This window comes from Carya illinoinensis, chromosome 13 (genome assembly GCF_018687715.1).
Source record: "Carya illinoinensis cultivar Pawnee chromosome 13, C.illinoinensisPawnee_v1, whole genome shotgun sequence".
Classification (NCBI taxonomy): domain Eukaryota; kingdom Viridiplantae; phylum Streptophyta; class Magnoliopsida; order Fagales; family Juglandaceae; genus Carya; species Carya illinoinensis.
This window is the reverse complement of record NC_056764.1, coordinates 10883598-10899965: the sequence shown is the minus strand read 5'-3', so window position 1 is coordinate 10899965 and position 16368 is coordinate 10883598. Positions and strand designations below refer to the sequence as shown.

The following is a 16368-nucleotide window of genomic DNA, read 5'->3' as shown; positions in this document are numbered from 1 at the left end:
TGACAGCAAGAAGAGATGGAGGGTGGAGACTACTCAAGTTGCTCAAACAAGATGTGCAGGTATTGTGGTTATCCTTGAAGATTGTAGACTAAGTGACATGGGTTATCAGAGTGCAAAATTCACATGGTGTAACAATAGAGAAGGCAATAGTTTCACAAAGGAAAGATTGGAAAGAGTGTTGGGCAATAATGGATGGCACTCTCTTTTTTCAAATAGTACTATGGTGAATGTTCTTGTTGATCATAGGTCACACCATAGCCCTTTATTATTAAATTGATGTAACCAGACTGGCAACATAAGACAAAAAGGAAGCTAATCAGATATGAAGCTAGTTGATCCTAAAGGGAGGATTGTCAAGAAGTGATTAAAAATACATGGGAGCCCATATATGATTATTATAGTAAACTTGAAGTCACCATTAAGGGTTTGAATAGATGTAAGCTGAACTAGGGATCATGGAGCAAAACAGTACTGGGAAAGCAAAAGGAGTTAATAATAATAATAATAATAAAAAGAGCAGTTTAAACATTTGCAGGGTTCACAAAATAGTTGCTCTCAAGGTCTTATCAAAGAAATGAAAAAGGAAGTGGGGGTGTTGCTAGAGGACGAGGACATAAGGTGGAAGCAGAGAGCAAAATAGAGGTGGTTACATGAAGGGAAAAGGAACACAAAATTTTATCACATGTGTGCAAACCAAAGAAAGAAGGTCAACAAAATCACCAGAATTTTGAATGGAATGGGTGATTTTTCTACTAGGAAAGAGAAAACCAGTGAGATTTTCTAGAAGGTTTTTGCAAATTTGTTTTTATCCACACTTATTAGATGGAACTGAAGAAGCCTTCTCCTCAGTACAACCAAGAGTAGCCAATGAGATGAATTCTAGTCTCACTAAGTTTTTTATCATGTAGGAGGTTGAAAAAGCTATTTTTGAGATTAATGCACTAAGTTCACATGGACCTAACGGATTTCCTGCTGTTTTCTACCAAGATCATTAAAGAACAGTGGGCCATAGTGTCTGTGAAGTTACATTGGAAGTTCTTAATTCAGGAAGTTGGTCAGAAGATGTAAATGACAACTTCATTGTTTTGATCCCCAAAAAGAAAACACCAATTGAAGTTTAAGATTTCTAATCAATAAACCTATACAATGTACTTTACATAATAGTGGCAAAAGTTTTGTCAAACAGGCTTAAATCTATCATTCTCGAGATCATTTCTCCAAATCAAAGTACTCGTCTTGCAAGATTAATCTTAGACAACATAATCATGGCATGTAAAACTATGCACACAATGAATAAAGCTTAAGATAGGATTGAATGGACTTTTTTTAAAACAGTAATGAAAAAGATGAGATTTGATAACAAATGGATAGAGCTCATAATGAAATTTGTTAGCATTGTATCCTACTCTATCTTTATTAATGTGTTCGTCAAAATAAATTTCAGCCTTCTAAAGGTATTCAACAGGGGGACCCTTTATCACGCTATCTTTTTATCATCTGCTCAGAAGCACTTAGCTCCATCCTTCACAATGCTGAGTCAAGAGGTCACATTACATGGATCCCAGCTGCAAGAGGCTCTATCTCTATTAACCATTAATTTTTTATAGATGACAATCTATTATTCTGCAAAGCTAACCCTTTTGTCCTTTGGACTTGAGTAGACAACTTATAAGATTAATGGATATGGATATATATATATATATATATATATATATATCAGGTACACTAAGCAAGATGTCCAAGACATTATCCTGGCTATAGTAGGGATTCAAGCCTCTTTGTCACATGAAAAATACTTGCGATTATGTGTTCTCCTAGGAAGAACAAGGTTAAAAGCTTTCAAGAATGTTTAGACAAAGTCAGAAGCAAAATTAGTAACTAGAAAGTAAAGTTTTTATCTCAAGCTAGTAAGGAAATCCTGCTAAGGGTAGTTTTCCAAGCATTTCCAACTCATAGCATGATAATCTTCAAGATCCCAAAAAGTCTGCTGCAAAAGCTAAACAGAATAATGCAATCTTACTAGTGGGGTCGACGAGAGGATACAAACAATATACACTGGATCAAATGGAAGAAAATGGGGAGAGTAAAGGCTGATGGAGGTCTTGGTTTTAGAGATCAAGGATGGAGGCTAATCTAGGATATAGAATCATTAGCAGCAAAGGTTCTCAAAGCAAAATACTACCCAACAGGAAATTTCCTTAAGGCTAAGTTTTGGTATAGTCCTTCATTCATCTATAGAAGCTTAATGGCTTCCAAACCACTTTTTGAAAAAGGATTGCTATGGAGGATTGGAGATAGGGCATTAATCAATATCTGGAATGATAAGTGGCTGCCTAGACCAGTATCTTTCAATATAGAATCACCCATACAAGTTGTTGCCCAGATGACTAACACAAGAGGGGGGGTGAATTGAGTTGTATTAAAAAATAACAATTATAAATCAAATATATAATATAAAATATAAACAAAATATGAAATAACAATAAATATAAAGAGTAAGGGTAAGAGAGAAGCAAACTCAGTATGTTAACGAGGTTCGGCCCCACTGCCTACGTCCTCGCCTCAAGCTACCCCTTGAGGATTCCCAAATTCACTATTCAACCTCATTCAGGTAGAGATAGAAACCTATTACATCTTTGAACAACACCGCTACAAAGGATCCGTGTAGAACACCCTCTACACTTGCAATCACCTTACACGTGGTGATTCAACTATTCCCCGTGTAGAATACTTTCTACACGCACAAGGGTTATACACACCATTTTTCTGATACAAAAGCTGATAGTGGGTATGTTATCAGAAAACACTCCTCAATGAGTGAAATAAGAACAATACAGCGCAAACTATATCTCTCAAAATGAACAAGGATTAATACTCAATGCTTAGAGAAGAGAGAATGAAAGCTTTGAATGAATATTATATGCTCTTGGCGTTGTAAATGTGAAGCTATCAAATGATCTATTTATAGGCATATGAGACTTCATATTCAAATTTAAAAAGATTCACATGTCAAAGACAACATCATTCACTTTTTCAAAAAATTCAAATAAAAGGTTCTTCTTTTTCAATTGTCAAAGATAACATCATTCACTTTTTCAAAAAAATCAAACCTAATCTTTTACTTTTGGCATATGACAAAATGAGCACACTTTCCTTTTCAAAAAATTCAAACCTAATCTTTTACTTTTTGCATATGACAAAATGAGCACACTTTACTTTTCAAAATTTTCAAACAAAATCATCTACCTTTTGTATAAGTCTAAAAAAGCATCAATCACTTTTGAAAATATTCAAATAAAACATGCACATATGAAAGATGACAATCAATCATCTTTAATATTTTCAAAATTCAACCCTTTAATCAAGGCATGCACATGCAAAAGATGACAATCAATCATCTTTCAAAATTTTCAAATTTAATTTTCAAAAATATTCATGCACATGTAGAAAATATATTTTAATACTTTATGATAAAATATTAATTTTGAACATTAATCCTAATTTCGAATTTTAAGAGATTTACAACATTACTCTATGACTTTAATGTGAACTTGTTTCCTTCTTGCTCATGCTTGGTTTTTTGATGTGCTTGATTCCATTGTGTGAACAACTTGAGCTTGAAATTCCTTTATTCTTTGAATTCATTTGTTATCATCAAAATCTATGTATAAATATATAATTACACAAAACTTGAAATCTTGGTTTCAACACAAGTAGTTTAGAAAAAGGCCAAAGTTAAAGAACTGATTGATAGTATTTCAAAGCAATTGGATGTGAACTTGTTAAGGAGAGTTTTTCAAGAGGAAGAAGCAGAATAGATCAGTAGTATCCCCATAAGTACATGCAACAACCCTGATAGGTCAATATGGAGATACATAACAGATGAAAAATTTTCAGTAAGAAGTACATTTCATCTCCAGAGGGGAAACTCAAGATAGAAAGAAAGGTCGGACATAAATGAAGGACAATAAGGATAAGACATGGTCTAAGATCTGGAGCATTAGAATTGTGAATGCAGTCAAATTTTTTTTGTGGAGAGCATGCATTGAATCTCTTCCGACCAAACTAAATTTGTTCAAAAAGCAAGTGGTTGATAATTCAAACTATCCAATATGTCTTAACAATGAAGAAAGTGTGGAGCATGCCATTTGGAGTTGTTATTTAGCACAAGATGTTTGGGGACTTTGCTCAAGGAAAATACAAAAGTGCAAGCTAGAAAATGACATTCGTGGGAATGGTAAAAAAAATCTTTTTTGTTTTCTTGAGTGATGATAAAATTGAAGAACTTGCAATAATGGCTCACAAAATATGGAAGACGAGAAATTCTTTTGTATTTGAAGAATCGTTTTTGCATTCAGGCACTCTGGTGAACAAAACAATTCAAGGTATTGAAGACTACAAGCAGCTAGATAGAGCAAGCATTATCAGAAATGCAAATAGCCCCCCACGTTGACCAATCTTGGTAACCCCCTCTAGAAAGTTTTATAAAACTCAATTGGGATACAACTCTTGACAAGGCAAAATGTATGATTGACATTGGAGTTGTAGTTCATAATTGGGAAGGCAGGGTGGTAGCTACCCCTAGAGCACTCCCAATGGTTCATATATCATATTCTTTAAAATACATTACCTAAACCTATTTTTTCTATTTTATATACTGATTTTTATAATATACTATTCATTAGCTTATTTATTTTTTCTTTATATAATTTAAATATTATACTTATTAATCTTTTTTTAATTCATTTTAAATATTTTATCTAACTACCAATAATATTCTCATATATTTTGATATTTGCAAGATCTCTTCATATATAATGTCATATAATTATATTTTATTTTAAATTAATCCAAATTTATAAGCTAAACCAAAATATAAATTAATTCAAAAAATAAAAAACAGAGATTATATAATGAAAATATTGTCAAAGTATATTAAAAGAATATCTATTTTCGATAATTCTTGAAAATATTCTAAAAAAATATCTGCCTTTCTTATTAACAATATTAAAACTTTTGCTTGCATAAAAGTCGAAGGGATTATAAACGGAATGTTAGAGAGTAAATTAGAGATAAGAGAGTGGGGCTGTGCAAAAGTGATGAAAGGTTTAAAATGAAAATAAGATAAAAAGGAAAAAGGATGAAACGATAGAGAAATAATTATAAAAAAAAAAATGTTTAGATGAATAGTAACCTCTACATGTAGATAATTTATTATAATTAAATGTAAAATAAAAATAAAATAGATGATTCAATTGAATGGACTTTTGGTCATCTTTTTTATATTTGACAAAAATTTATATTTTATAAAATCTATTATGAATGCTCTTAGAATGAGAAGATTCCTATACCCAAAATTTTCTTGCATAATCCATCAGTGCTTTACAAGTTGCTAATCTTTGCTGAAAACTGGAGTTAAAGCATATCATTGGAGGATAACTGGTCTATCAAATTTGTTCAAAGGGGTACCAACAATGTAGGCCATGCTTTAGCTAAAAATGCCTTAGGGTTAGTGATGATTTGATTGATGGACTTTCCTCCTTGTATTTCTTCTTCTTATAAGGAATAATGAAAGCATAATTTTCATCAAAAAAAAAAAAAAACAAAGGTTCTTGCTTGGGCTGTATGATGCAGTTGATCTAGATTACGATTGGCATCTACTGAAACTTTGAAGTAGGGGTGGGCAGCGGGGCCCCGGAACCCGCTGCCCCGCCCCGTTCGCCCCGCCCCCGCATAGGGCGGGGTGGGGCGCCCCGTACCGTTAGGGCCGGGGCGGGGGCCCCCGGCCCGTTTGGCAACCCCCAGCGGAGGCGGGGGACAGAAACGAACCCCCCGGGCCGTGTTTCCCCCGCCCCGCACCGTTATATATATATAATATATAATATATTATATTATATATATATATAACCGGATATCTAAGAGAAACGGCGCCGTTTTGTCCACCACAAAACGACGCCGTTTTAGTTAGTGGGTTTTATTATTAACCCACTAATTGAAACGGCGCCGTTTTGTTAATCACAAAACGGCACCGTTTCAATAACCCTAACCCATAACCCCACCCCCCCCCCCCCCGGATCCCCTGATTCCCCTCCCCTCCCCTCCCCTCCCGAGTTCCTTCCTCCCCCTTCGGCCTAATCCCTTTTGCTAAAACCCCCGTGTTCGGTGTTCCCTCCTCCCACCGGCAACCAGTCCGGCCGCCGCACGTATTCCATCCTCCCTCTCTCTGGCACGACGCACGACGCCGGACGCACGCCGCACGGTAACATTTCTCCTCCTCTTTTGATTTTCTCCGTTGAGTTTTTATTTTTTATTTTTTATTTAGTTTTGATCAGAGATTGGAGGTAGGATGGGGTTGAATCAGAGATGGAGGATGGGATTTGTTGGATTGTGTGCTGTGGATTCAATGGATTGTGTGATTGTTTGGATTGAATGGATTGTTTTTTTTTTTTTTTTGTAAATTTCATTGAACTTCGGACCCCTAAATTGATTTAGGGGTTTCATGATTGAAACCCCTAAATCAATTTAGGGTTAATTAGGGTTCCAATCCGAAACCTTAATTTGATTTAGGGGTTTCAACTATTGAAACCCCTAAATTTGAAATAGGGTTTCAGATTGTGGCCTGTGGGGTTCCAATCCCACCCCCCCTAATTTTTTTATGGGTTTAGAAACTAGTTTGTAAACTATTAAAAAAGTGAAACCCTTTAGAAATGTAACAATTAAATTCAATATTTTCATTGCATTTAACGGGATATAATAGTATAGTAAGGACTGGAAACGATAAATCTCAAAATAGGTAATGATAAATAAGTTTTGATAATTTATTTTTTGGGTAAAAACAAAATCAAAATAAAATAAAAGCTCCTTTCTACTGAAAATTTTTTTGTTGGATGGATCATAGACAAAATTTTTTCTCCAAAAATAAAGACCATGGATTTTGAGATTTTGAAGTTCATTTTCTGCTCACATGTATAAATACAAAGGATTTTTTTTTTTATTATTCTTTTGTTATAAATACAAAGGATTAGACTTTAAAGATTAGACTTTTGGGTTCTTTGAGTTATTTAAATTAGAAGTATTGGATTTTATCGGTTTTGAAAATCATTTTGTGCTCACATGTAAGCAAAGCTAGGGTTTCGGATTAGTTTGTGGCAAGTGGTCTATAGAGCTTTATTTTATGTATTTTAAGATTAGTTTGTGACTTGTTCTGTTTGTATGCATTTTTGCCCTGATTGTGTTGGATTGCACTTTGAATTTTATTTTTATCCTTTTTTGTTGGAGAACCAGGAATGTCGTCGGATTTCAGTGATAGCTCGCCTTCCCCAGCCAACACCCCTACCCCAGAAACTAACCCTACTTCTACCCCTATAACGAGTACACCTTGCCCTGGTCCGAAGCCCACACAGGGCAAGAAACCTGTATCCATAGTTTGGCAACACTTTACCAAACTAAAGGGTGGTGACCCCAACAACCCACAAGCTAAATGTAATCACTGTGGAAAAATGTATGGATGTCACTATAGGAAACATGGTACATCCCAGCTGAAGGTCCATCTAGAGGAACAATGCAAGAAGAGTCCAATTTTAAAATCCTTAGTAGAGAAGGGTCAATCTAGACTAGATTTTAAAATGGCGGATGGGAGTAGTGGGGCCGGGGGGCCAACATTGAAGGGGTATACGAAGTATAACCCCGATGAGTGTAGAAGAAAGTTAGCTCGTATGATTGTCATGGACGAGCTGCCTTTTCAGTTTGTGGAGGGTAAAGGGTTCCAAGAGTTTGTCCAAGAGTTGGAACCGAGATTTGTACTTCATTCTCGTCACACTGTGGCAAAGGATATTAAGAAGATGTACCTCCGTGACAAAGATGTTTTGAGGGGCCAATTGGCGGGTTTGGTAGTTTGCCTCACTGCCGATACTTGGACTTCAATCCAAAATATGAATTACATGTCGTTGACTGTGCATTTTGTTGATGTTGATTGGGTTCTGCACAAAAAAATTATTAAATTTTGTCAAATATCTGATCATAAGGGTGAGACGATTGGGAAGGCCTTGGAGGCCGCAATAAAGGAGTGGGGGTTGGAAAAAGTTTTGTCTGTGTCAGTTGATAATGCGTTGTCTAATGATGTCGCATTGGGGTATCTAAAGAATTATCTTAAAGATGCAAATAAGACATTCTTGGGTGGTGAATACTTGCATGTTAGATGTGCTGCACATATTTTGAATTTAATTGTGACTGAGGGGTTGAAAGATGTTGATGACTCGGTTGCACGAGTTAGAATGGCTGTGAAATAGGTGAGGTATTCTCCTTCTAGATTGGAGAAATTCAAAGTTGCTGCAAAGGCTGCGGGCATAACATCGAAGAAAGGTCTTTGTACTGATGTGCCTACCAGATGGAACTCAACCTTCTTGATGTTGGAGGCGGCCCAAGAATATAAGGCAGCCTTTCAATTATTGGGTGATGAACACATCCAATATGTCAAATACTTTGATGAGCACGGTGGATCACGAAAGCCTAATGATGATGATTGGGTGGTAGTTTCTACCTTTGTTGATTTTCTTGGATTATTTTATGATGTCACATTGAATATATCTGGTTCTTTGTACCCTACATCCCATGGGTTTTGTCAACAAATATGTAGGGTAAAAGAAGAATTAGAAGATATGCGTAGGGGTTCCAATGAAAGGATGAGGGGGATGGCAGTGAGCATGATGCTAAAATATGACAAGTATTGGAGAGATTTGACTAGAATGAATATTTTCTTATATGTGGCTGTTATTCTTGATCCCCGTCTGAAAGTTTCAGGCTTGTTATATGGGTTGGGACTTGTTCACAATCAGGTATGGACTGAAATTATTGGTGAAATGGCCCGAGAGACACTGAAAAAATTGTATGACGAGTTTATGGCAATTAAGGGTGGTACTACATCGAAGACACATACACCGACCCCAACGCCAACTACAGACACCGTCACCGGGCCTCCTACAAAGAAGCGCAGAATGCCGTGGACTAAGACCCTCGCACAGAATCCCACACTTGTCCATCAATCTATGAAGGTTGTTTCTGAGTTAGACAACTATTTGTTAGCGGATATGGTCCAAGATGATAATGATCATTTCGATATATTAGGATGGTGGAAGAATGCCTCAAAGAAATATCCCGTAGTTTCTGAGATTGCCCGCTGTATTTTGGTCATCCCTATTAGCACCGTTGCCTCAGAGTCAGCTTTTAGTACCGGAGGTCGTATATTGGATCCTTTCCGTAGTTCATTGTCTCCTACAACTGTAGAGGCATTGATATGCACATAGAGTTGGACGATAGGAAAGGATATTCATGTTCCGGATATTTTAGATTTTAAGGAGACCGATGAGGGTGGTGATCAGTCTGGATTTGGACCACCTGGTAAATGTTTTTTATTCTATTATTTTAATTTATTTATATTCATTTCCATTTCATCGTTATTAATTTTAATATTATTATTTGTAGTAACACATGAGACGTCTAGCACCTCTGCAACATAAAAATGTGCTGAAGCCCGGGCCGCCCCAACTATCACACCCCTTGACTCAAAGACAAGCCACAGCTGACAAGCCTCTTTAGAATATTTATTTTTTAATTATTTGTTCGAATTTTGTATTCAATAATTTGTAATGTTGATACAATGTCCATTGGACACTTTTATGTTTGTAATTTTGTAATTGTTTAGCCTTTCAATTTTGTAATAACTTAGTTATTATTATTTTACCATTCATAACACTTTTTTTTTTAATCTGGTTTTTTAACTTTTCTTTTCCTTTTTACTTATAATTTTATGGGCTGAAAAATGAAAATGGTCTAGAAATTACTTTTTTTGGGCCAAAAATAGCAATTTCTGGGCCATTTTGGGCCCAGAAACGGTTTCTGGGCCCAAGGCCCAGAAGGGGGGTGCGGGGGGCCGGACGGATTGCCCCCCCACCCCGTATCCCGTCATGCGGGACGGGGTACCCCGCCCCCGGGACGGGGGTGATTTACCCCATCCACCCCATACAGGGGCGGGGGGCCGGGGCGGGGGGGAGGGGGGGTTTACCCCGCACCATACCGTATGGTGCGGGTAGCACCCCTACTTTGAAGTGTTTATAGGCCATGGGGAATATTCCCTATATGGTATTCTAGTGAACTGGCATGTAATCAATAGGTGCTCTCCAGTCTGTGCCTCGGACATACATAGAGGGCATAGATATTAATAGCCTCTTGATCAAACCAAACTAGTGTAGTTTTTGCACTTTACAGTCCTCACTCTCCTGCCGCGAAGAGAATAAGGCGCCAAGGGCTTTCCTTTCCTATTAGCTAGGCATCTAGTTATGCAAGTAAGTCAATCGTCAAAGAGATAAGAGGTTGGATAAAAAAAAAAAAAAAAAAAATACAAGTAAAAAGGTGTCAAATGTCAATACCTTTCATTGCAGCCCATAGAGACCTACATCTTTTTTATGGTAGGATAATAATTTTATTAAATTAAAAAGAGGTACAAATATTGAAATGTTGAATGCTAGTAGATGTACCTAACACGTTTTACATAGCAAAAAATCAAAACCAAATAAATGAAAAATGGCTATAAAAAGTTAGTCTCGTGTTTCTTGGCTTGAAATCAAGAACCTATCGCTACTTGGGTGATTTTTAGGTCAATCCAATGGCAAATTATAGTGAAATATGCCATGTACACAATCTCACTTAAGGCAATCGTCATAGAACACCATGCCCAAGCTATCGAAGGACGAAACATGAAACTCCTGGAATGGCAGTGTACAAAAGGCAGTGGAGAGGACCTCGATGTCCCACACATGCCAGTCAAAAGATGATTATGATTTGTGGACCCGATAGTAAATAGAATTTTTCATATTGAAATTTACAATTTTGACATGCTAACTTTATACAAAGGGCCAATATCCACTCTTACTACTTCCTTGGAAGGGGTGTACTCACTGTACCGCGCGCCCCCTCGTCATGCCCAAGGGCTGCCTCAGTCAAGAAAAAAAAGGAAAAAGCAGTGCCCCTTAAAGGAAACAAAAAAGCAAACAGAGCAGTAGCAGTGATGGTCTCGGAGTAGGAGCTATAACTTTCGATGCTAAAAGTTGTAAGTTGTAACATCATTTGTGTTTTCAGAAAAACTCTGTCAAAAATGTTTCCCGCTCCCACGAGATATTCTGCAGAGATACGTCCATGCACTACGCCAGTAATTTTCGTGATGGTGACCAGACAAACAGTCTTATCTAATGAGTGCTTAATGGAAAGTACGTAAGATACTTGCGTTCGAACTTGGATGCAACCAACGTTCACCAAATCATGGAACTACAGCGAGAAAATATATAAAAAATTCGGGATTCAAAATAAAGGGATAATAAAATATACTTAATAATTTAAAAATATTTTAATCACCAAAACAGATTTATGCTTAAATTGTGAAGTAAATTCACTGTATAGATGCATCACCTAAGCATACCTTGGTCAGCGCAATCATGCATCGTGGCTATGAATGAACTCACTTTCTTCACTGGAGCATGCCCTCGTTATTAGACAGACAAATATTTAAATCAATACAGAATTTGCGTTAAAAAAACACTAATTTTTTAATAATAAATTTTACTATCTTTTAGAATAACACTTGCTGCGTAGTAAATTCTTGACGACTGCACTGCATTCCAAAACTGCCGATCACTAGTGCATTCCAAAAGTGTACGTTGCATTACTTGGTTATTAGTAGGTCCATATCATTCACTCCCTCACGTTATAAACAAAAAATGAAAAAAGAGAACGGAAAATACGTATATCTACCAATTAACAAAACATTAAACAGACACGAGAGAGTTCAATATTTTCATTCCAGTCTTAAAGCTAAGCGGCCATGGACGCCACATACAGCATATGACACAGAATAAGAAACCAAACTTAACTTATTTTTCCCAGCAAGACAACGCATTGGTAGCATAATCTAGGTGCCTAGTGGCAGAAGATGATCTTTAGCTCGCGTGGCGAAGAGCACTCGTGCGTGAGAGATGGGCTATCATGTGCGTACGTGAACGTGGCGGGACATGCGTGCTTGAAGAAATCAGAGAAGCTCGATGCTCGGCAGGTCTGCGGGCTGTTGTAGTGGTTCCTACAGCAAAGTTCGTCCGTCCCAAACGCCTCGCACCCACTCTTACATGCTACGACCGGACCGTGACCCGGTGGCGAACGGAGCTGCAACCTGTCGGGACACGTGGCGAGAAGGTTGGCGCGACAACCGACCACGGGGCACAGGCCCTTGCCCTCGTGAGGGGTCACCGTCATGGGGACGTTAAAGCCGTCAACGAGGCTGACGGCGTAGGAGGAGAGGTCGTTGTGGCCGTGGTGGAGGGTGAACTGAGCTAGCGTGGCCGGCGAGGAGCCGCCTAGGCCATTGCACTCGAGCCGACCGCCGCAGTCGCCGGTGGCGCACGAGAAGCGGCCGTGGTTGTAGCTACAGCCAGTACGGGCCCAGATCCGGCCAGACCAATGCTGGGCTGGGGCGGGAAAGGAGCGGTGGGTCAGGGTGTTGAGCGCGAAGCCGCCGCGCTCGAGGACGGGGTGGCCGGCGTTAGGCTGGATTGCAGGCCAGACCGTGAAAGGGCAGTTGTTGACCAGGGTTAAAATGAACTTTGGGTGGTGGTTGTAGTGAGGTGTAGCTTCGGTGAAGATGCACGAGATAAGACATGTGGCAGTGAAAAAGAGGGTAAAACGCAGAGAAACAAAGGTAGAAGCCATTTTCTTGACGTGAGATAAAGGCATAGGGTTTGCTTGGAGTTTTATAGTCAAGAGGAAGGAGATTGATGCCAATTGAGTGCGATTTACTGTGTTCTTAATGAGGCTGGAAAGACTAAACTGTCCTTATTAGTGGTGTATTTTAAAAGGGCGGTCTACTCCCACCGCTTGGAGCTCCAGCTGGACTCTCGCTAGTGGTTTGAGATTTTTTATTTTTTTACATAGTCTTTTTAATATATTTAAATATTTTAAAAAATATATATAATATTATTAAAAAATATTTACTTAATTATTACTTTTAATTATGCCAAAGGTTTTGTGTTCTTCTCATGCAGTGTACGTAGTACTGTGTCTTTTTGTGGGCAGTTGTCCTGCGGGCTGCGGCCCTAGTTTTTCATTGCCGTGAACTGTAGTGGTCAGACTTAGCAAGGCACAGAGGGAAGGTAACCCTACAATATTTTTCCAGAAAAGAGTGATATTTTCTACTTAGTGGGTTGTTTAGTGTTAAACCTGTTTACTTTAAATCAGTGAAAACTGAAAATGGTCCAAACAGGTGGTATTTGAAGACGCGGTGCATGCGTGAGAGAAAAGAAGTGTTGATTTCGAGGCGGACAGTCACGACAAACACGTTGGCAAAAGACAAGAGAGGATAAGCATTACCGTCTCCGAGGTCCTGTTGTCTGTATACGTTGTAAAAGTTAAGAAAGAAATTATTACTAACGTAAAAAAGTACAGAAAGAAATGATTACTACCGAGTCGTCGGCTGACTGTGTAATTACAGTATAATTATTTTAAAAAATAATTAAGTCGATTATTAAAAAATTTAGTTTTAAAAAAAATATTTATATTTATTATTAATTTTTTAAAAATTATATGACATTTACTGACTTTATAATTATAAATATTATTTTTCATATGTTTATATTAATCTAATTAGTGCTGGTCCGAAATATGATTATTTTGGGTCGATCCATCTTTGATTGCTGGTTCACAACTTGAAGAGGATTACTCATCTTGGTAAATATAAACGCACGATGAAATATGAACGTGGATACTGCACAAATTAGGCATTTTTTTTTTTTTTTATATTGATTTTGTTGTGGGTTTTAGGACACCATCCCCCAGGCCAGATTGAAGTACTGGGACTCTAGGGAGGGAGGAAAATGCACGAGCACGTAGTAAATTAGAGAAAGGTTTTTGCTACATATAAGTAAAGTCGTGTATTAATCTGTGTATCAATATTAATTTATTCATACTTAAAATTTAAATTAATACTATTTTTAATAAAATCTACTTTTTGATCAATTACATCATATTAATGTATAGATTAATATATAATTGTACTTGTAACTATACTTTTCTTTATAGAAAAACTTGAGGCGGTGCATTTCTTTTGATTTCTCTCGTTGTTGGAACTTGGAAGCCAGAATGGAAACTGCGGGAACTGAAGGATGTGTACATTAGTATATTAGAGAAACTTGATGCTCGCTCCATTCGGCAACCCTCTTATGTGGTTGGCATAACCCAAGATCCCTCCTGTGTTACTTCTTTCATGTCTTGTCCATGGGGGTTTTGACGGGATCTTAGCTAATTTTGGGTTGTCAAAGCTCAAGAGCTTGGGGGCCCATTTGAATGATGTTTTTGGGCCATAATAACAAAATTCTTGGATCTGTTGGGTAAAAGCTCATCGGCTTCTTTTCATGTAGGCTTTGATATTTACTACCCATGGGCCATGTCATGATCCAACGCTTAATTCGTGCAAGTTCTATAATTTGAGAGTAAAAATCTCAAGTCCTCTTCCTTTTCATCATTACCCGGCGTATTGGCCCGTGCCCCACGTCTGAGCATTGACATCAAGGACATGTATCTACATCAAGCCATGGATTGCACGATCCTAATCATGACTTGGGTGACTTTCCCATCTGAATGATTATCAACCAACAGTCATTTTCTTTCTTCTCTTTTTGGGATTTCTTTGTGGTAGAGTTTTCTTATTAAATGTCTCATCCTGGCCAAAGCCAAAATTTTCGGGTTAAAATTTATATTAAACTCATTAGTGGATTAGTGATTAATGTTGGTGGAAATCAATCTAAGCCAAACGAGTTACTAGCACCTACCAAAAAAAGGAAAAATAAAAGAAGAAGAAGAAGAAGGAAGAGGAAGAAAGAAGCAAGTAGCATTTACGATTTGACTTTAGAATCAAAATTTAGCTTATTAATTCATCATACAATAAACATTGCCAATCATTTACTCTCTTTTGCTCCAGAATCTCTCCTTTTCATTTGAAGCCCTCCAAACCAAAGGAAACTAAAGCATCATGGACTCAGGGAAAAGGGTGAGTTTAACTCGGGATAAATTAACACAAATCCTCCTTTCATAAAACATAGAGTGAAGAATGAGTTCATGGGTTTAGGATGTGTAACTCAGGCTGAGTCCAAGATCAGGGAAAGTACAAGAAAGAGAGAGCCATGAATCCAAGCCATAAGAACTGTTGCGCCACAGGCCTATCCGAAAATCACACAAAATAATTTTAAAGTGGTTCAGCAAATTGCCTACATCCACTGGAGCCTCTTTTATAGAATTTGTACGAAATTTACAAATCACTCTACAAATTTCTATCTCTCTCTCACGTCCCTCTTTCTCTCTATTTTTCTTCTCACCCACTGCCTCTTTCTGCTGATCAGAACTTCTCCTATTTATAGGAGAAGTTCTCTTCAGCTGCTGATTTCGGTGCAGCATTCAGCTGCTAAAAATACGGAGTGAGAGCCTAATAGAAACAAGGCACCGAATGGTGCCTAATAAGACAATGCACCTTACGGTGCATGTACAAGTCATGCCACTTGGGTGGCTGGTCAACAATCACCCCCTCCACCCAAGTGTGTCATACCCGGCTGTTTGCAAATTGATTCATTCTTCAAATGAATACACCTCTTTCTTTGACATGAGAGACTTCTGCTATCGAATATGCTCCATTGCACCCGAGGGTGCTCAGCAGTGTACAATACTGATCAAGTCCAAACAGTGTTGGAACTTGATTCCTGTGACGACCTTCGTCAACATATCTGCTGGATTATCTTCAGTGCCAATCTTCTGAAGTTTGATGTCATCTTCTTCCAATATCTCACGTACGAAGTGGAAACGGACATCTATATGCTTTGTTCGAGAGTGGTATACTTGATTCTTGGCCAAATGGATTGCACTTTGACTGTCACAGTAAACGGTAACCTCTTGCTGCTCAAAGCCCAAATCTGTTACCAGTCCCTGTAACCAAATGACTTCTTTCACGGCTTCTGTTACAGCCATGTATTCAGCCTCAGTTGATGATAGTGCAATTGTCGACTGCAAAGTTGATCGCCAACTAACTGGTCCTCCAGCCATAGTGAACACATATCCAGTTGTCGATCGGCGTTTGTCAAGATCTCCTGCATAGTCTGAGTCAACATACCCAGTTACTAGACTATCTTCACTCTTCTCGAACTTCAAACCAATATCTACGGTCCCCACAATATACCGTAGAATCCACTTAACCGCATGCCAATGAACCTTTCCAGGATTATGCATATAGCGACTAACTAAGCTAACGGCCTGGGAGATATCAGGTCGTGTACACACCATGGCATA

General features: G+C 38.0%; 1 protein-coding gene across 1 annotated transcript; it reads right to left on the bottom strand.

Annotated features, from left to right (window-relative positions):
• Positions 1–11816: 11816 nt before the first annotated feature.
• LOC122292867 (osmotin-like protein) lies at positions 11817–12778 on the bottom strand. Its single transcript, XM_043101409.1, has one exon. It carries the CDS (start codon positions 12772–12774, stop codon positions 11968–11970), a length of 807 nt encoding a protein of 268 aa, XP_042957343.1. The 5' UTR covers positions 12775–12778; the 3' UTR covers positions 11817–11967.
• Between the last annotated feature and the right edge of the window lie 3590 nt (positions 12779–16368).